Below are 21,568 nucleotides of genomic sequence, written 5' to 3'. Positions count from 1 at the left end.
ATCCTGTTTCTTTCGATAGAGGACTTCGTTTTACTTAGTTTTTACCTTTCTTTCAACCAGGTCAGTGATTGGGTAATGGCAGTGCACTTTGCTACCCCCCAGAAACAACATTTAAAAAAAAACAAAAACAAACAAACCACAAGATCACTGTCTGCTTTCATTTTATTATCTGCAACATTTCACGTTTACTTTTGTCATTGAAAAAAATTACAAAAAGGAGCTACAGTGTCTAAATCCAGATACTTACAGTGCACATTGTGGTTTAATAGCCGTATTCGCAAAATAATGACAAAAAAACAAAAACAAAATAAAAATGAACACATTATGGTTTAGAACATAATCCCAGTGTGTAAATACCCAAGCAGGAGGTTATGGCATCAGAAACGTATAAATAGGATTTTCCAAGGAATAAAAATCATCCGACAATTTCAATTATATTTTAAACATTCAGATCGGGATCAAAATATACAGAAAACATATAATATACAGAGAGGACGGTCGGAGGGTGTTGCGGTATGTAAGAGACTGAGGAAAAACCTGATAAAATACGGTCATTTGTTAAAAAGAAAGGGTTGTTTAGTGCCCTCCCCACCAATATTTTTAGTTCTAAATAAGTCAAATGATCACCTATATCCAATGCTAAGTGAACCTGACCCAGAGACCTACAGGCTATTTATGAGCAGGTTTTGCCTCTGTATTGGCAGATACTAATAAAAGCAAAGCTTTTGGGGGTACAGAATGTTCCGGAATCTCTCTTCATACAGATATGGGTCTGAGCTGCTGGGGTGCTTCTGTTCATCATGAAATAGAATAGCACCAGCGCTTTCCTACCACTAGATGGCGATACTGACTGACGGCACAACAGAAGGCAAATAATCCTTATCAAATATGACAGGAAATATTGGTGCAGGTATGGGACCTGTTATCCAGAATGCTCGGGACCTGGGTTTTTCCTGATAAGGGATCTTTCCGTAATTTGGATCTCCATACCTTAAGTCTGCTAAACATCATTTAAATATTGAATAAACCCAATAGGGCTGTTCTGCCCCCAATAAGGGGTAATTATATCTTAGTTGGGATCAAGTACAGGTACTGTTTTATTATTACAGAGAAAAGGGAATCATTTAACCATTAAATAAACCCAATAGGGCTGTTCTGCCCCAATAAGGGGTAATTATATCTTAGTTGGGATCAAGTACAAGGTACGGTTTTATTATTACAGAGAAAAGGGAATCATTTAACCATTAAATAAACCCAATAGGGCTGTTCTGCCCCCAATAAGGGGTAATTATATCTTAGTTGGGATCAAGTACAGGTACTGTTTTATTATTACAGAGAAAAGGGAATCATTTTTAAAAATTAGAATTATTTGCTTATAATGGAGTCTATGGGAGACGGCCTTTCCGTAATTCGGAACTTTCTAGATAACGGGTTTCCGGATAAGGGATCCCATACCACTTTCTAAGGATTCAGGTAACTGTTATCGGAGGCTTTGTGCACAATAACAATGCCGAGCTGATATGGTTTAACCATCACTTTACTGGCATTAAATCAGACTGCAAATATTACTCAGAATTGGCATTATAGCTCTGCTAAATAATAGACTCACAGCTTCATGAATAGTTCCAGGAAAAAAAGACCCTGGGGCAACGAGCAATTGTTATTTATAGGTGTGAAATACTTTTTAGGGGTAACATGGTCCTATATGAATTTTATGTAGAATCTTAGTCTGCTGCACTTTTCTCTATGGACCAAAGTACTGTATAGGCCTCTATCCCCTACCCTTCCATTGGTGGAAATATACTCCGAGGCTCTAACCCCTACCCTTCCATTGGTGGAAATATACTCCGAGGCTCTAACCCCTACCCTTCCATTGGTGGAAATATACTCCGAGGCTCTAACCCCTACCCTTCCATTGGTGGAAATATACTCCGAGGCTCTAACCCCTACCCTTCCATTGGTGGAAATATACTCCGAGGCTCTATCCCCTCCCCTTCCATTGGTGGAAATATACTCCGAGGCTCTATCCCCTACCCTTCCATTGGTGGAAATATACTCCGAGGCTCTAACCCCTACCCTTCCATTGGTGGAAATATACTCCGAGGCTCTAACCCCTACCCTTCCATTGGTGGAAATATACTCCGAGGCTCTATCCCCTCCCCTTCCATTGGTGGAAATATACTCCCAGGCTCTAACCCCTCCCCTTCCATTGGTGGAAATATACTCCGAGGCTCTAACCCCTACCCTTCCATTGGTGGAAATATACTCCGAGGCTCTATCCCCTCCCCTTCCATTGGTGGAAATATACTCCCAGGCTCTAACCCCTCCCCTTCCATTGGTGGAAATATACTCCGAGGCTCTAACCCCTACCCTTCCATTGGTGGAAATATACTCCCAGGCTCTAACCCCTACCCTTCCATTGGTGGAAATATACTCCGAGGCTCTAACCCCTACCCTTCCATTGGTGGAAATATACTCCCAGGCTCTAACCCCTACCCTTCCATTGGTGGAAATATACTCCCAGGCTCTAACCCCTACCCTTCCATTGGTGGAAATATACTCCCAGGCTCTAACCCCTACCCTTCCATTGGTGGAAATATACTCCGAGGCTCTATCCCCTACCCTTCCATTGGTGGAAATATACTCCGAGGCTCTAACCCCTACCCTTCCATTGGTGGAAATATACTCCGAGGCTCTAACCCCTACCCTTCCATTGGTGGAAATATACTCCGAGGCTCTATCCCCTACCCTTCCATTGGTGGAAATATACTCCGAGGCTCTAACCCCTACCCTTCCATTGGTGGAAATATACTCCGAGGCTCTATCCCCTACCCTTCCATTGGTGGAAATATACTCCGAGGCTCTATCCCCTACCCTTCCATTGGTGGAAATATACTCCGAGGCTCTATCCCCTACCCTTCCATTGGTGGAAATATACTCCGAGGCTCTAACCCCTACCCTTCCATTGGTGGAAATATACTCCGAGATTTTGCAGAGAACAAGAATTTTGTAAACAGGCTCCTAACAAATAAAACGATAAAAACTACCCGGATAACAGAAAACATATAAAAACAAGGCTAACTGCGTCAGTGCTGTAGGGGCCAGTAACACGGGGTGGGTCAGGAAGCACTGTAATAGTTAAAGCTATAGCAAATTAGGCATGAAGTGTGAACAGTTGTTGCATTCTGCCCGCCCAACTAAACATACCCCTAACAAGTACAGAAAGCTCGCTTTGGCCACCATTGATCCATTATTTTGTGCTTTTGGACTCAATGCCACGGAACATACGGTTGGTTAAAAAAACGGGGCATCATTTTTGGTCCATAAGAATTGTTTTCCACCAGCGCGTCCTTTGCCCAATCGGTGGCGAGGATTTCATGGGTGAGTTTGGGGTGCTGTGGCCCTGTGTTCTGTAGAGAAAGCGGCTTTCCCAGCTGCCGTGCGTTGAGTTCTGAGTCAAATGCCTCTGCTTTGTCCAATACAGGCGCTCCTGTGCTTTTGGGTCTCAGAGAAGCGCATAGAAGAACCAAAAGAGCCACTCATTCCACTTGTTAATAACATGGACTCCTCAGTCTGACTTCTTTATAAATATCTGGCAAAAGAAAAGAAGATTAAGTCTTATAACAAATCTGTGCGGCCTAAAAAACCCTCCTGCCCGACACTCCCCACTTTCCTCTGATGGGGGCGCTCCACTGATAGCCTGACATCTTTAGCTTAAAGCAACAGTATACCTTCTGGTTCAGTCTAAACTCAATGACTTTCTTTTTGCCTATTGTTTTAATCACAAAGAAATGGGCTAAACAGGGCAAAAAGGGAAACAGAATCTACTCCATGTTTGATCCTTGTGAGATATATAATTAGATGATGATAATCCTACCGCTTAATGGACCTCTGCTAACAACACAGTCACAACAAAGGGTAATAGGGGTGGGGGCTATACACTTATAATATAATTTTTGCTCTTGCAAGAACATGGACTAGCGTCAAATTTCCTGTTTAGCTCAGTTAGTAACAAAGAACATCATAGTGGCAACAGGGGTAACATATTCTCCATCCAGCCCTCTGATTATCCAGCAGTGATCACTATGGGAGAGAATTACTGATGTACAGTACATACACAAACTGCACGCAGATACGTATTCTGTTTTAGATTTCTAAACTCACTGAACTCTGGAACAGAGCAAATCAACAAGGAGAATATCTTGGTTTCACTAATATGATATTTACAATGTAACAAGAAAGGGGATGGAAGGGTTAAACTATGAGGTAAGACTGTCAGGGTTGGGGTTGTTTTCTCTGGAAAAGAGGCGCTTGCGAGGGGACATAATTACTCTGTACAAGTACATTAGAGGGGATTATAGGCAGTTGGGGGATGTTCTTTTTTCCCATAAAAACAATCAGTGCACCAGAGGCCAGTGTGGGTCTGTATGTGAGTGGATAGATAGGTCAGTGTGGGTCTGTATGTGAGGGGATAGATAGGTCAGTGTGGGTCTGTATGTGAGTGGATAGGTCAGTGTGGGTCTATATGTGAGTGGATAGATAGGTCAGTGTGGGTCTGTATGTGAGTGGATAGATAGGTCAGTGTGGGTCTGTATGTGAGGGGATAGATAGGTCAGTGGTGGGTCTGTATGTGAGTGATAGATAGGTCAGTGGGTCTGTATGTAGGGGATGATAGGTCAGTGTGGGTCTGTATGTGAGGGGATAGATAGGTCAGTGTGGGTCTGTATGTGAGTGGATAGGTCAGTGTGGCTCTGTATGTGAGGGGATAGATAGGTCAGTGTGGGTCTGTATGTGAGGGGATAGATAGGTCAGTGTGGGTCTGTATGTGAGTGGATAGATAGGTCAGTGTGGGTCTGTATGTGAGTGGATAGATAGGTCAGTGTGGGTCTGTATGTGAGGGGATAGATAGGTCAGTGTGGGTCTGTATGTGAGTGGATAGGTCAGTGTGGGTCTGTATGTGAGGGGATAGATAAGTCAGTGTGGGTCTGTATGTGAGGGGATAGATAGGTCAGTGTGGGTCTGTATGTGAGTGGATAGATAGGTCAGTGTGGGTCTGTATGTGAGTGGATAGATAGGTCAGTATGGGTCTGTATGTGAGGGGATAGATGGGTCAGTATGGGTCTGTATGTGAGTGTATAGATAGGTCAGTGTGGGTCTGTATGTGAGTGGATAGATAGGTCAGTATGGGTCTGTATGTGAGGGGATAGATAGGTCAGTGTGGGTCTGTATGTGAGTGGATAGATAGGTCAGTATGGGTCTGTATGTGAGGGGATAGATGGGTCAGTATGGGTCTGTATGTGAGTGTATAGATAGGTCAGTGTGGGTCTGTATGTGAGTGTATAGATAGGTCAGTGTGGGTCTGTATGTGAGTGGATAGATAGGTCAGTGTGGGTCTGTATGTGAGGGGATAGATGGGTCAGTGTGGGTCTGTATGTGAGTGGATAGGTCAGTGTGGGTCTATATGTGAGTGGATAGATAGGTCAGTGTGGGTCTGTATGTGAGTGGATAGATAGGTCAGTGTGGGTCTGTATGTGAGGGGATAGATAGGTCAGTGTGGGTCTGTATGTGAGTGGATAGATAGGTCAGTGTGGGTCTGTATGTGAGTGGATAGATAGGTCAGTGTGGGTCTGTATGTGAGTGGATAGATAGGTCAGTGTGGGTCTGTATGTGAGTGGATAGATAGGTCAGTGTGGGTCTGTATGTGAGTGGATAGATAGGTCAGTGTGGGTCTGTATGTGAGGGGATAGATAGGTCAGTGTGGGTCTGTATGTGAGAGATAGGTCAGTGTGGGTCTGTATGTGAGTGGATAGATAGGTCAGTGTGGGTCTGTATGTGAATAGGTCAGTGTGTCTGTATGTGAGGGGATAGATAGGTCAGTGTGGGTCTGTATGTGAGGGGATAGATAGGTCAGTGTGGGTCTGTATGTGAGTGGATAGATAGGTCAGTGTGGGTCTGTATGTGAGGGGATAGATAGGTCAGTGTGGGTCTGTATGTGAGTGGATAGATAGGTCAGTGTGGGTCTGTATGTGAGTGTAGATGGTCAGTGTGGGTCTGTATGTGAGGGGATAGATAGGTCAGTGTGGGTCTGTATGTGAGTGGATAGATAGGTCAGTGTGGGTCTGTATGTGAGTGGATAGATAGGTCAGTATGGGTCTGTATGTGAGGGGATAGATGGGCAGTATGGGTCTGTATGTGAGTGGATAGAGTAGATGGAGTCAGTGTGGGTCTGTATGTGAGTGGATAGATAGGTCAGTGTGGGTCTGTATGTGAGTGGATAGATAGGTCAGTGTGGGTCTGTATGTGAGTGGATAGATAGGTCAGTGTGGGTCTGTATGTGAGTGGATAGATAGGTCAGTGTGGGTCTGTATGTGAGTGGATAGATGGTCAGTGTGGGTCTGTATGTGAGTGGATAGATAGGTCAGTGTGGGTCTGTATGTGAGTCAGTGTGGGTCTGTATGTGAGTGGATAGATAGGTCAGTGTGGGTCTGTATGTGAGTGGATAGTGTCAGTATGTGGTCAGTGTGGTCTGTATGTGAGTGGATAGATAGGTCAGTATGGGTCTGTATGTGAGTGGATAGATAGGTCAGTGTGGGTCTGTATGTGAGTGGATAGATAGGTCAGTGTGGGTCTGTATGTGAGTGGATAGATAGAGTGTGGGTCTGTATGTGAGTGGATAGATAGGTCAGTGTGGGTCTGTATGTGAGTCAGTGTGGGTCTGTATGTGAGTGTATAGATAGGTCAGTGTGGTCTGTATGTGAGTGGATAGATAGGTCAGTGTGAGGGGATAGATGGGTCAGTATGGGTCTGTATGTGAGTGTATAGATAGGTCAGTGTGGGTCTGTATGTGAGTGGATAGATAGGGTCTGTATGTGTGGGTCTGTATGTGAGTGGATAGATAGGTCAGTGTGGGTCTGTATGTGGAGTGGATAGATAGGTCAGTATGGGTCTGTATGTGAGGGGATAGATGGGTCAGTGTGGGTCTGTATGTGAGATAGATAGGTCAGTGTGGGGTCTGTATGTGAGTGGATAGATAGGTCAGTGTGGGTCTGTATGTGAGTGGATAGATGGGTCAGTGGTGGGTCTGTATGTGAGTGGATAGATAGGTCAGTGTGGGTCTGTATGTGAGTGGATAGATAGGGTCAGTATGGGTCTGTATGTGAGTGGATAGATAGGTCAGTGTGGGTCTGTATGTGAGTGGATAGTATGGGTCTGTATGGTGAGTCAGTGTGGGTCTGTATGTGAGTGGATAGGTCAGTGTGTGGTTGTATGTGAGTGGATAGGTCAGTGTGGGTCTGTATGTGAGTGGATAGATAGGGTCAGTGTGGGTCTGTATGTGAGTGATAGATAGGTCAGTGTGGGTCTGTATGTGAGTGGATAGATAGGTCAGTGTGGGTCTGTATGTGAGTGGATAGATAGGTCAGTATGGGTCTGTATGTGAGTGGATAGATGGGTCAGTATGTGAGTGGATAGATAGGTCAGTGTGGGTCTGTATGTGAGTGGATAGGTCAGTATGGTCTGTATGTAGTGGATAGGTCAGTGGGTCTGTATGTGAGTGGATTAGGTCAGTGTGGGTCTGTATGTGAGTGGATAGATAGGTCAGTGTGGGTCTGTATGTGAGTGGATAGAGTAGGTCAGTGTGGGTCTGTATGTGAGTGTATAGATAGGTCAGTGGGGTCTGTATGTGAGTGGATAGATAGGTCAGTATGGGGTCTGTATGTGAGTGGATAGTAGGTCAGTGTGGGTCTGTATGTGAGTGGTATAGGTCAGTGTGGGTCTGTATGTGAGTGGATAGGGGTCAGTGTGGGTCTGTATGTGAGTGGATAGATAGGTCAGTATGGGTCTGTATGTGAGTGGAGGTCAGTGTGGATATGTGAGTGGATAGATAGGTCAGTGTGGGTCTGTATGTGAGTGTATAGATAGGTCAGTGTGGGTCTGTATGTGAGTGGATAGATAGGTCAGTGTGGGTCTGTATGTGAGGGATAGAATGGGTAGTATGTGAGTGTAGATAGGTCAGTGTGGTCTGTATGTGAGTGGATAGGGTCAGTATGGTGTATGTGAGTGGGATGGTCCAGTGTGGGTCTGTATGTGAGTGGATAGATAGGTCAGTGTGGGTCTGTATGTGAGTGTATAGATAGGTCAGTGTGGGTCCTGTATGTGAGTGGATAGATAGGTCAGTATGGGTCTGTATGTGAGTGGATAGATAGGTCCAGTGTGGGTCCTGTATGTGAGTGGATAGATAGGTCAGTGTGGGTCTGTATGTGAGTGGATAGATAGGTCAGTGTGGGTCTGTATGTGAGTGGATAGATAGGTCAGTGTTGGGTCTGTATGTGAGTGGATAGGTCAGTGTGGATCTGTATGTGAGTGGATAGATAGGTCAGTGTGGGATCTGTATGTGAGTGGAAGATAGGTCAGTGTGGGTCTGTATGTGAGTGGATAGATAGGTCAGTGTGGGTCTGTATGTGAGTGGATAGGTCAGTGTGGATCTGTATGTGAGTGGATAGATAGGTCAGTGTGGGTCTGTATGTGAGTGGATAGAAGGTTCAGTATGGGTCTGTATGTGAGTGGATAGATAGGTCAGTGTGGGTCTGTATGTGAGTGGATAGATAGGTCCAGTGTGGGTCTGTAGTGAGTGGATAGATAGGCCAGTGTGGGTCTGTATGTGAGGGTGATAGGTCAGTGTGGGTCTGTTATGTGAGTGTATGGATAGGTCAGTATGGGTCTGTATGGGAGTGTATAGATAGGTCAGTATGGGTCTGTATGGGAGTGGAGTAGGTCAGTGTGGGTCTGTATGTGAGTGGATAGATAGGTCAGATGTGGTCTGTATGTGAGTGGATAGATAGGTCAGTGTGGGTCTGATGTGAGTGGATAGATGGTCAGTGTGGGTCCGTATGGGAGTGGATAGATAGGTCAGTATGGTCTGTATGTGAGGGGATAGATAGGTCAGTATGGGTCCTGTATGTGAGTGGATAGATGGGTCAGTATGGGTTCTGTATGTGAGTGGATAGATGGGTCAGTGTGGGTCTGTATGTGGAGTGGATAGATGGGTCAGTGTGGGTCTGTATGGAGTGGATAGATAGGTCAGTATGGGTCTGTATGTGAGTGGATAGATGGTCAGTGTGGTCTGTATGTGATGGATAGGGTCAGTGTGGGTCTGTATGTGAGTGGATAGATGGTCAGCATGGGTCTGTATGAGTGGATAGATAGGTCAGTGTGGGTCTGTATGTGATGGGATAGATAGGTCAGTGTGGGTCTGTATGTGAGTGGATAGGTTCAGTGTGGGTCTGTATGTGAGTGGATAGATGGCGTCAGCATGGGTCTGTATGTGAGTGGATAGATAGGTCAGTGTGGGTCTGTATGTGAGTGGATAGATGGGTCAGTATGGCGTCTGTATGTGAGTGGATAGATAGGTCAGTGTGGGTCTGTATGTGAGTGGATAGATGGTCAGTTGGGTCTGTATGTGAGTGGATAGATAGTGTCAGTGTGGGTTCTGTATGTGAGTGGATAATAGGTCAGTGTGGGGTCTGTATGTGAGTGGATAGATAGGTCAGTGTGGGTCTGTATGTGAGTGGATAGATGGGTCAGTATGGGTCTGTATGTGAGTGGATAGATAGGTCAGTGTGGGTCTGTATGTGAGTGGATAGGTAGGTCAGTATGGGTCTGTATGTGAGTGGATAGATGGGTCAGTGTGGGTCTGTATGTGAGTGGATAGATGGGTCAGTATGGGTCTGTATGTGAGTGTATAGATTGGTGAGTATAGGCTGTGGGTTCTGGGTTTACTTGGAAGGGTAGAACTTGATGGACTCTGGCCTTTTTCCAACCCTATGTAACATAGAAAGAACAACACAAATAATATTATATAAAAGGACTGTCAGTTGCAGAAGACTTCCTGTCAGTCAACAGTGACAGCTGCATTACATTGGATGGTGGCTGTCAGCTGACTGTCAAAAATCGAATTACGGCACTAAGTAAGAAAGATCAGGCTAAACACTTAGATTAACTCAATATTCCCCTCATACCTCACTTAGAATGACCCAGACAGGAGAATCAGTCTGGATAGAGAGCCGTAGAGCCTCCAGGGGCCCAAATGAAGAGTCCACCTCTCCTTCTGCGATACCCTTGTTAAAGGATCCTGTGGGAAGGTCACACAAAGTCAGTCATCAGCAAGAAGCATTTACTGGTCATCCGTCTACAAGTAACATCTTACTGGTTGCTACGTTACTGCACCTGGACAAAACGGCAGCTTTTATTACCTTACTCCAAAGGTGCTGCTTTCTCCTTCACGGTGGGTCAAGTTGGCACTAAATTTGGTTTTTATAGAAGATACTCAACTTCCTCACAAATGGTGGAGTAGTAAGAATTCTAATACACAACTGTAGCAAAGGCTGTAGTATCTATAGGGGGAGGGACTGACAGTGTCGGACTGGGACCCCAGGGGCCACCAGAAAACCTTAGCCCCTAGGCCCACTCTCCAAACTATTTTTCCTTACCCAACCTCTTTATTCTCCCAGTCTCTTTTATTTACATGCTAGCATCTATTCTTCCATCTATTTCTCCTCGTTCTTCCCATTCAGAAATAGGGAATGGCCATGAAACAGGCCAAATGGTCAGGAGCAGGAGGGCCCACTGACACCTGGGCCCACCGGGAGTTTCCCTGGTATCCTGGTGGGCCAGTCCGACACTGGGGACTGATGTGAATGATCAATGATTCCTTGTGTAACGTTATGCAATAATTTATGACTATTCCGTTCTCCTTCATATGGACACAAGTATATGAAGCGACCTGGGGATACGGACTCACCTATTTGGAAGTATCCATCTGGTGTGCGGTTGTATTTTGAAAACTTTCTTCTCCCCTCTGGCAAGGTTTCCTTATCAGACTGAAGGCTCTAAAGAGACCAAAAGAACATCGGCAATGGGCCGTTAAAGCAGAAAAACAGTTCTCTTTTAAAGGGGACCGGTCACCCAAACATAAAAAGCTGTATAATACAAGTCTCTTTCAAATAAATCATTACATTCAATTTTTTCTTTTTAATTAAAACATCCATATCAGTTGTAAATGTATTTCAAAGTTACTTATATTTTGCATTCGCCCCTGGATACCCCTCAGGCACAGCAATTACTCTCACTTTCATTTCAACACTTCCTAAATAGCTCTCTTCACATTTCCCCTCTCTACACCCTGTCTATAATTGCATAGCCTGTGCATTGGCATGTGGATCTGGCCAGGTTCGGACAGGATCGGGTCCCGACGCGACCCCCTAAGCCCCTGCAGGGGCCCCGCCACCCGCCTGACGTCCTCCCCTTAGAGCAAAACTTAAGGTCCCCATACACGGGCCAATTGTAGCTGCCAATATCAGTCCCTTAGACCGACTTGGCAGCTTACCGGCCCGTGTAGGGGCACAAACAACAGGCCTGCCCAACCGAAATCTGGCCTGAAATCGGGCAGATATTGATTGGGCAGGTTTAAAAATGTATTTGGATTGGTGACTGCATCGGGCCATTGACGTGGTCCCCAAACCGACTGCGCCCCATTACCGCCCATTAAGCAAATTAGGCAACGGAACGGCAAAAGAACAGTGTGTGGCGGAAGTTTTTAACTTACATCGAAAGGCAGGATCTCCATGGTGGTGTTATACAGTTTATCTTCTGGGTGCTCAATGTTACCGCTACGGAAAAAGTACCTGTGGAAGCACCATAAGGTTAGCGAATCCCTTCTATAATGCCAAAGATTAGGTCTAGATAAATTCCATTTGACGAATCTTAAGATGGCTTGAACTGGATTTAAGATTGATACATGGGTGATTTTCAGGCAGATATTAGGTGGGCCCCATACACAGACAATAAGTTGATTCTGTCTAGAGAAACTGATTTGCCAGCTTCTACTGACCCGTGTTTTAACAATGATATAATTGACACTGCATATTCTATAATTAAAACCCCATCTGGTTGGGTACAACACCCATAGTGGGTACACTAGGCTCCATCTTGCTTTCAGGGCCACCCTTTGCCTCTTACCAGCCTGAAACTCCATCAGTTACCATAACCTTATTATCCCAATAAGAATTAAGCTTTCCCATAATTTTTTTCTAGGGGGCCCCCATCCATCCAAAATGATGGGTCAACCGTGGCCCCCCCGCAGCCACGAGATCTGCCTCCTCTACAGCAGGGATCCCCAACCTTTGATACCAGTGAGCCACATTCAAATGGAAAAAGTTTTGGAGAAAAACACAAGCGTTAAACAAAATCCTGGAGGTGCCAATAAGAGCTATCATTGGCTATTTGATAGCCCCTATGTTGACTGGAAGTCTACAGATGTCGTTTCAGACATGCTTAGGGAAAAGCTGCAGCCTCACTGAGCACGGTAAAAAAATAATTTACATTTTCAGGCTTTTTATTCACTATATTCCAAAATTAGTCACAGCAGTGAGAATTTCTGAATAAGCGCTGTATAATTGAGTTAAATATATTGACTGCATGCATTAACCCTACGCTAGACCTTTTTCCTACCAGAAGCAAATCTCTTGAGTCTATGGAAATGGATACAAATGCATTTATCTGTGACTGGATTAGGAGATTACAAATGGCAACCTATACGGCAGCACAAGGGGGTCTTAAGCTGGCCATACACGTGGCGATCTAACGATGTTTCGTGCGACCGTCAGATCCGCCACACACAGTCAGGGCTGAAACAGCAGATAAGGAGGTAGAAACAATAGGATTTCTACCTCCTTCTGCCGATTCAGCCCTGACGGCAGATTTTGGTCAGGCGCCTTTCTATGGCGCCCGATCAAAATTTTCTGACCTGGCCGATCGGCGAGTCGTCCGATATCAGCAGCTTCCTGCGATATCGGTCGACTCGCCGACATGCTATACACGCACTGAATATCGTACGAAACAAGGTTTGGCCAGCTTTAGACTGAACATTTCTGTCAGATTGGCCTTAGAAAGTATCAAGTAGTACGGAGTACAGGCGCAAATAAAATCTCTTATAGTTCATTGCACCTTTCTGGATATTTGGTCAGCGGATAGGAGATCCCATAATATATATAATGAATAATAACCTTGTATATTTTTAGAATTGTGATCAAGGCGTAGCAGCAGAGACCACCCACGGCAATATTTTATACAAAGAAGGCAGTTTGCAAAGTGCAAAATGGCAGTTTGCCTCCACTTTGCACATTACATTCCTCATCATAAATTACCCCTAAGGCTAGTGTTATTATTAACATTTATTTATAAAGCTCCAACATATTCCACAGCGCTAGGCTAATGTCCCATGAAGCGAGTTAATCACCATGCAATAGAACTCTGTGTGGGCGACTAACCGCTCCAAATGGCCTTTCCGCCGGCAACAAAAGCAATCGCTGGTGGAAAGGCCTACGCATCGCTTTGGCTTTCTGATGTCTTGCAAAGTTGCCTGCAGGTAACTTCACCGGACTTCAGAAACCAGAAGCGACACGGGGGACTAACTTGCTCTGTGAGACATAAGCCTAAGGTCTTGCAGTGACCGGCTGCCAAAGACCAATAAATAGAGGATTAAATCAAAGCCACCAACCTTTCTATCCTCAAAGGTTTAAAGAATCGGAAGCGTATAAAGTCTCCAGCTGTAGGCGTGAAGGCCCAGAAGATATCCTCTCTCAGATATGCCTTCTCTAAAGTGAAATGTTGGTAGGTTTTGAGGCTGGTGCTGACCTCGGCAGCAGGATTCACGTGCTCTTTCCGCAGGGCCTGTTTGCCAAAATCTTTGTCCTGTTATTAAGAAAAAAAATAATAGAACAGCGATCACCGCTAAGTTCAGGGGAACACAAAGTGGACTGTCCATTATTGTTAGAACGAGCCCGATCACCTCGTCAATTTTGTAAAGTCTTGCCTGGTTTTCCAAATTGGGAAAACCGGGCAGGTAGCCCTTCCAAAAATGGGCTGTCTGGGTCACAACTGGACAGCTGGCAAACCTGTCTGTGCTTAATATCTGTAATGTATTCATGTACCTTAAGCTTCTGGATTTTTCCAGCCAGAGAGGAGTGGGTCCCCACGTGCTGGAACAACGAGGGCTTAAAGCGGATCCTCAGATTGGCTTTTTGACGATCACAGTGTTTCTAGGAGAGAAAAAAAAAAAAATAACGGAATGATATGGAAGCCTATGAAAACATTTGGATGCCCTGGCTACTACATGAAAATGACTCTCAGCTGTTTTTGGCCATCAGAGCCTAATCATAGAATCATACTGCTAACCATAATAACCGGGGAAGGGGGGAAGGTACCCCCTATATCGCCAAATCAAAAGGTCCCAGCCGCTACAACATTGTTTTCAACTGTAAATAGTTATGATATTCTGTTTCCATATTTACTCCTCTTTTTTACTTTCCTCCCTCCCCTTTTCTTTTTTTTCTTTCCTTGTACTCATTACTTCGCAATACTCTCCTGTCACTCCTTATGCCAAAAAATAATGATTGTAGTAAGGCAGACTACTGCAATTAATAATTTGCTAACGATGTAATGCAACATGGATAATAAAACTAATAAAAATTGTCAGTTTAAAAAAAAAAAAAAAAAATAAATAAATAAAAATAACATTTTTGCTACATTATTGCTGTGTTTTATTATATCACTACAACAATATAAAAACAGGGTCAGCTTCTGGTTATATTTGTTCCCACTTGTTTTGGGAATTTTGGTTTGATCTTGGTGGCTTCGGATATTTATCCCGTTATCCAGAAAGCTCCGAATTATGGAAAGCCCGTCTCCCATAGACTCCATTATAAGCAAATAATTCAGAATTTTAAAACTGATTTCCTTTTTTTATGTAGAAATAAAACAGAACCTTGTAATTGATCCCAACTAAGATATAATTACCCCTTATTGGGGCAGAACAGTCCTATTGGGTTTATTTAATGGTTAAATGATTCCCTTTTCTCTGTAATTATAAAACAGTACCTGTACTTGATCCCAACTAAGATATAATTACCCCTTATTGGGGGCAGAACAGTCCTATTGGGTTTATTTAATGGTTAAATGATTCCCTTTTCTCTGTAATTATAAAACAGTACCTGTACTTGATCCCAACTAAGATATAATTACCCCTTATTGGGGCAGAACAGCCCTATTGGGTTAATTTAATGGTTAAATGATTCCCTTTTCTCTGTAATAATAAAACAGTACCTGTACTTGATCCCAACTAAGATATAATTACCCCTTATTGGGGCAGAACAGCCCTATTGGGTTTATTTAATGGTTAAATGATTCCCTTTTCTCTGTAATAATAAAACAGTACCTGTACTTGATCCCAACTAAGATATAATTACCCCTTATTGGGGCAGAACAATGCTATTGGGTTTATTTAATGGTTAAATGATTCCCTTTTCTCTGTAATAATAAAACAGTACCTGTACTTGATCCCAACTAAGATATAATTACCCCTTATTGGGGCAGAACAGCCCTATTGGGTTTATTTAATGGTTAAATGATTCCCTTTTCTCTGTAATAATAAAACAGTACCTGTACTTGATCCCAACTAAGATATAATTACCCCTTATTGGGGGCAGAACAGCCCTATTGGGTTTATTTAATGGTTAAATGATTCCCTTTTCTCTGTAATAATAAAACAGTACCTGTACTTTGATCCCAACTAAGATATAATTACCCCTTATTGGGGCAGAACAGCCCTATTGGGTTTATTTAATGGTTAAATGATTCCCTTTTCTCTGTAATAATAAAACAGTACCTGTACTTGATCCCAACTAAGATATAATTACCCCTTATTGGGGGCAGAACAGCCCTATTGGGTTTATTTAATGGTTAAATGATTCCCTTTTCTCTGTAATAATAAAACAGTACCTGTACTTGATCCCAACTAAGATATAATTACCCCTTATTGGGGGCAGAACAGCCCTATTGGGTTTATTTCATGGTTAAATGCTCTTGATGCAAGTCTTATTATATCTGACATAGAACAAAGATGTTGAATAAAAAAGTTTTCAACTACCATCTCACATCGGTCCTTTCTTCCCTAGTTAATTGGAGTAACCTATCACTGTCCCTTTAACAGAAAGATGGACTAAAACATTGTGACCTTGAAATCTCCTCTGCTCAGGGGCCAAATGATTAAGTAGTTACAGAGGACACTATGCCATAAGCAGCTGGAAACAGCTCAGAGCTGCTTTATTGCTATTTTATTAAAGAGAGAGAACATTGCTCAAATGTAAATCAACAGAGATTCTGCGGAGTAATATACAATGTCAATACATATTGGATCCCCGACATTACAGGCAGGGTAATTACCCTGGGTGTTGGGCACTTGGGAATGCTTGGGGATACTTACAGCATCTTTCTCAGGATTGCAGACCTTCACCCACAGAATATGGTCCAGTAGCCAATCAATTGGTTTGTCCTTGTAGAACATAAGAATGAACTCCACAATCAGGCTAAGATCCAGGGACTTGAACAGTTTCCCTATATAAAAGAAAAAAACAAAAACATTACACAGACTGACATATTTCACAATAAGTAACAAAAACCCAATATAAAATGCAAAATATATGCCCCAGGGCCATATAATAAAAGGCTGCTTGAACTCAGCAATTTCCTTTCTGCACACTGCTCTGGGGGAAAGTGATACAGTTACAGCTCTACATTAACTCATGTGAAAAATGGTGCTTACTCTATGTATATTGTTGCATTAAGGCTTCCACTGGGGGTTTCAGATGCGTGTCAAACAGCCACTCATAAATATGAATGGAAAACACCTCTCACAGGCATTAAATGGTGTATTTTCTAGTTAAAAATACTTGTCACTACTGGTCACAAGTGGTTTCCATTTACAATGGCTTCTCTGCTAGGTGTAGGTACTTCTCCACCAGGAGGCGCTCTGTGCCATGGATCTTAAGGCCTACTAAATCTTCATACCCCAGATTTATATATTTAATATCTCACTGAAAAACCAAAAAAACAGTCTTGGCTGACTGCTGACAATGCAGAACAAAAGGACTTAAAGCACTTAAATGTTATATTTGATGCCTCCTTCCTAGTTTATCAGAGCAGTTATGGTTGGAGGTAAGGTTAAATTCCATATAATGAATTCCTTTCCCTGTATAAGGAACAAAATTCAGTGTGTGTGAATATGGCTGGAAGCCCTGGTACAGGTATTGGACCCGTTATCCAGAATGCGCGGGACCAAACATATTCCGGATAAGGGGTCTTTCCATAATTTGGATTTCCATTCCATACGTCTACTAAAAAATCAATAAAACATTAATTAAACCCAATAGGATTGTTCTGCCCCCAATAAGGGGTAATTATATCTTAGTTGGGATCAAGTACAGGTACTGTTTTATTATTACAGAGAAAAGGGAATCATTTAACCATTAAATAAACCCAATAGGGCTGTTCTGCCCCAATAAGGGGTAATTATATCTTAGTTGGGATCAAGTACAGGTACTGTTTTATAATACAGAGAAAAGGGAATCATTTAACCATTAAATAAACCCAATAGGACTGTTCTGCCCCAATAAGGGGTAATTATATCTTAGTTGGGATCAAGTACAGGTACTGTTTTATTATTACAGAGAAAAGGGAATCATTTAAACATGAAATAAACCCAATAGGATTGTTCTGCCCCCAATAAGGGGTAATTATATCTTAGTTGGGATCAAGTACAGGTACTGTTTTATAATACAGAGAAAAGGGAATCATTTAACCATTAAATAAACCCAATAGGACTGTTCTGCCCCAATAAGGGGTAATTATATCTTAGTTGGGATCAAGTACAGGTACTGTTTTATTATTACAGAGAAAAGGGAATCATTTAACCATTAAATAAACCCAATAGGGCTGTTCTGCCCCAATAAGGGGTAATTATATCTTAGTTGGGATCAAGTACAGGTACTGTTTTATTATTACAGAGAAAAGGGAATCATTTAACCATTAAATAAACCCAATAGGATTGTTCTGCCCCAATAAGGGGTAATTATATCTTAGTTGGGATCAAGTACAGGTACGGTTTTATTATTACAGAGAAAAGGGAATCATTTAACCATTAAATAAACCCAATAGGGCTGTTCTGCCCCCAATAAGGAGTAATTATATCTTAGTTGGGATCAAGTACAGGTACTGTTTTATTATTACAGAGAAAAAGGAAATCAGTTTTAAAATTCTGAATTATTTATTGAACAGGTTTCCAGATAAGGTATCCCATACCTGTACTGACCTTTTAAACATGCTTTGTCTCATTCAAAAACAATTCCTTTCTAGTCTGTATAGTTAGCAAAAATTTACAGGGAATATTGTGCTCTAAGCCAAGTTGTGTCTTCTACAAGAAGATCTGAAAGCCGACGCACAAAGGAACTGAGCTTGGGTGAAACTGTTCTCCCCATGGATATAATTAAGCTCAGACATTGTAGCATCTTGGTTATATAAAGAGAAACACAAGCTCAGCAAATGTATTAAAGAAAATAAAGTGTGCCTTGATGGCTGCGAGGAATATGGTCTTTATCTCCTACACGTGATGATGTGGTGCCTGTTAGCATCAGCGTTACTATTACTATTCCGTTAATAAATAATAAAACAGCAAATTCATGTCTAATGCTTTTTCCTATTAACCACAAGATGAAGAACTTCAGGCTAAAATCTTGATTATTTTGATCAATCTGAGTTCTTGGCTGATTGAACGACTTCTCTGTTTACCTTTAGAAACCATGAGAGGCTTTGCACACCCAGGGGCCGATTTATTACGCCGTGTAAAGCGAAAGTCGCCGAAAAAATGGTGTAAAAAGCAGTGCAAAATAAATGGTGATTTTACAAAGGTGTTTTATATTACTTAGCGCCACTCCGGCAGAGGTCACTTTAATAAAAAACACATTGAAAAATGACGCCATTTTTATGCATATAACATAATCAGAAAAGATATATATTATATGAAGCATACATTTATCAGCGAGTTATGGATTCCACTCTAAGTTTGTCTGGTAAATGAGCAGACGGAGATCTAGATCTTGAGGATAGTCTTTGTGGGTTTCTTTGGTGGTTCTTTGGAATCATAGGTTAAATCTTTTGGGCAAAAAGCTCCATAAAGCACATTTTTGATGCCTGACAAGTTTATAATTAAATCTTACCAGCAAAGCTTTTATAGAGCTGTGACCAGTTCAGTTTGCAGTTTCAGCCTTTCCTAAGTCTCTCAGGCTGGCTCCTGTGGAGCAATAATCCCCTTACAATATGATAGTATTGGACAACGCTAGTATTCAGTGGGAATAATATAAAGTTACAAGGGCAGATAGGACGGATACAAGTCAAATATAGAATTCATGAGATTAACAAGGGAGGGAAACCACCTGATTGGCACAATGATAATACCCATTCTGGCAATTTTTTGGTATCTCTATGTGCAGGTTATCATTGCACCAACACATTCTGCAGTGCTGTACAATAAATGGATGTATACACTAAAAACACAGATTTACATATAAACAAAAGGAATTCTGGTAATGAATTCCAAAGAGTTCCAAGAAAATCCTGTTTACATGGGTTTATGCTATAGGCTAAAGCTCACCCACTGGGTGTTTAAAGCTGAAGCCAGGATAATAGCTGATCAGATTCCCAACTACAGACCGGTTTCGCCCTTCACATATAGAAACAACCAGTGCCGGAAACAGGGGTAGGCAGAAGAGGGATGTGCCTGGGGCACAATGATGGAGGGGCACCAAGCAGGTACCTCTGCCTATTTACCCTGAGTTCCGGCACAACGATGGAGGGGCACCAAGCAGGTACCTCTGCCTATTTACCCTGAGTTCCGGCACAACGATGGAGGGGCATCAAGCAGGTACCTCTGCCTATTTACCCTGAGTTCCGGCACAACGATGGAGGGGCACCAAGCAGGTACCTCTGCCTATTTACCCTGAGTTCCGGCACAACGATGGAGGGGCACCAAGCAGGTACCTCTGCCTATTTACCCTGAGTTCCGGCACAACGATGGAGGGGCACCAAGCAGGTACCTCTGCCTATTTACCCTGAGTTCCGGCACAACGATGGAGGGGCACCAAGCAGGTACCTCTGCCTATTTACCCTGAGTTCCGGCACAACGATGGAGGGGCACCAAGCAGGTACCTCTGCCTATTTACCCTGAGTTCCGGCACAACGATGGAGGGGCACCAAGCAGGTACCTCTGCCTATTTACCCTGAGTTCCGGCCCATCTGCAGCTCTTCACTGCTGTCCTGCTCCTCCCTCAACCTGCCTGTCACTGATCCCTCCTGTAATCCGCCCTATCCGGTCCTACCTTGGGCGCAATATGCCCAAGGCCTGGAACTAGAAACAACCAATAAGTGAGGCAAAATCTAAAGAGGCTCCTGCCCTAAAGAGTTAGTATTAACCTGTACTAAGTTCAGTGCAGCAGGAACAGCTCCCAATGGCCTATACAGAGAAATACTCTGTCCTATAAAAACTATCCCAGCATAGGTATCCCCCCTGTTTGCAGAGCCCACTATACTTAATTAGAGCAGTCTCCTAGGTACTGATTTGCATCATCTGGCTTTATAGTAATGTGATAAAGATCTTGCACTCCAAGGGGAGTTGATTATTATTTTCTACAAAGCAGCTCGGCGGCAGATCCAGCATACAAACTTGGCCCAAGGTGATTAAACCCTAAGACACTCATGCGAATTTCCAATTCACAAAGTCTTTAATGCTGTAATTCTATTCCCCTTCAGAAGATCTGGCTAGAACATTGCAAGTGTTTACAATGCGGCATCCCTATGAAAGCCACAGGAAACTCAAACATGAGGCTATGTAATCTAACAGCCTACCCAGGATGACTTTAGGTCTTAACGCTTGCTGTCCTCTAGCAAAAGAAACATTGGAAAACATTCTCTAACAGAAGAGGAGTCAAATTTTAACTATTTAACCTGTCTTTTGGGCCCCCAGGTGGGTTTGCAATATACACACTTGTGATTATTAGCTATTTAAACCATTTATTTTGGCCACAGAGTGTGAAGGAAAAGGATAACACTTTGGCATTGAAGCCACCTATTGATATTAATGCCACATGCTTTCCTGTCATGGTCTTTAATTTATCTCATCCAAGAATCTACCAGAGAGTGCCAATTGCACTTAGCTAAATGCAAAATATTCAGAAATGCCTTTGCCAACCTAACAGGAAACAAACATTCATTAGATATTTCTATGGAAGGTGGACCTTAACCATTTCTATTCAGTGATTCTATCCGTGCAAAAAAACAATTCATGATCAAATTTTTTAATGATAACTGTATACATTGCTTATAAACAAATGCATGTCTAGCCTGCCTAGAACTATATAACTCTCAAGCTATATTTGAGTGAGACAATAGGGGGCATTCACTTACCTTGATGCAGTGTGCAAAGTGCAATATAAAGCACAGCCGCCATTTCCCACACTGAATTGTTTTTTTTCTAGAATTCTGACATTACTGCCGATGCAGGTGATTCTCATGATACAATTGTACTGCGCCTACTGCAGTTGCATCCGATTTTTCAAGGAGACAACTGTCTGTACGTTTTGTCGCAAATAGGGCACAGCTGCGCCGAATATTTTCTAGGACTTTC

The 21,568-nt window shown here is 42.9% G+C and overlaps 2 protein-coding genes across 3 annotated transcripts in view; one reads left to right on the top strand and one right to left on the bottom strand.

Moving 5' to 3' along the window:
• The first annotated feature begins 888 nt into the window (after nucleotides 1-888).
• Nucleotides 889-3,069, top strand: LOC116409451 (tetra-peptide repeat homeobox protein 1-like). The gene is made up of 2 exons (XM_031898110.1): nucleotides 889-910; nucleotides 1,811-3,069. Exons 1-2 carry the CDS (start codon nucleotides 889-891, stop codon nucleotides 3,067-3,069), a joined length of 1,281 nt encoding a protein of 426 aa, XP_031753970.1.
• The window catches only part of LOC100489322 (alpha-1,3-mannosyl-glycoprotein 4-beta-N-acetylglucosaminyltransferase B), a 78,125-nt gene continuing 59,253 nt past the window's right edge, over nucleotides 2,697-21,568 (bottom strand). For both annotated transcript variants that reach the window (XM_002941797.5, XM_018092802.2), the window contains exons 9-15: nucleotides 16,319-16,449; nucleotides 13,989-14,096; nucleotides 13,556-13,749; nucleotides 11,603-11,681; nucleotides 10,799-10,886; nucleotides 10,017-10,129; nucleotides 2,697-3,592 (exon numbers count right to left, since the gene is read on the bottom strand). In XM_002941797.5, coding sequence (XP_002941843.2) covers nucleotides 3,569-3,592; nucleotides 10,017-10,129; nucleotides 10,799-10,886; nucleotides 11,603-11,681; nucleotides 13,556-13,749; nucleotides 13,989-14,096; nucleotides 16,319-16,449 — 737 coding nt within the window. In that variant the 3' untranslated portion in view covers nucleotides 2,697-3,568. The remainder of the gene's footprint in view (nucleotides 3,593-10,016; nucleotides 10,130-10,798; nucleotides 10,887-11,602; nucleotides 11,682-13,555; nucleotides 13,750-13,988; nucleotides 14,097-16,318; nucleotides 16,450-21,568) is intronic.

The sequence above is a fragment of the Xenopus tropicalis genome, chromosome 3 (genome assembly GCF_000004195.4).
Source record: "Xenopus tropicalis strain Nigerian chromosome 3, UCB_Xtro_10.0, whole genome shotgun sequence".
In the NCBI taxonomy this organism is placed as follows: Eukaryota; Metazoa; Chordata; class Amphibia; order Anura; family Pipidae; genus Xenopus; species Xenopus tropicalis.
The sequence above is the reverse complement of the archived record's forward strand: the minus strand, read 5'-3'. Positions and strand labels throughout refer to the sequence as shown.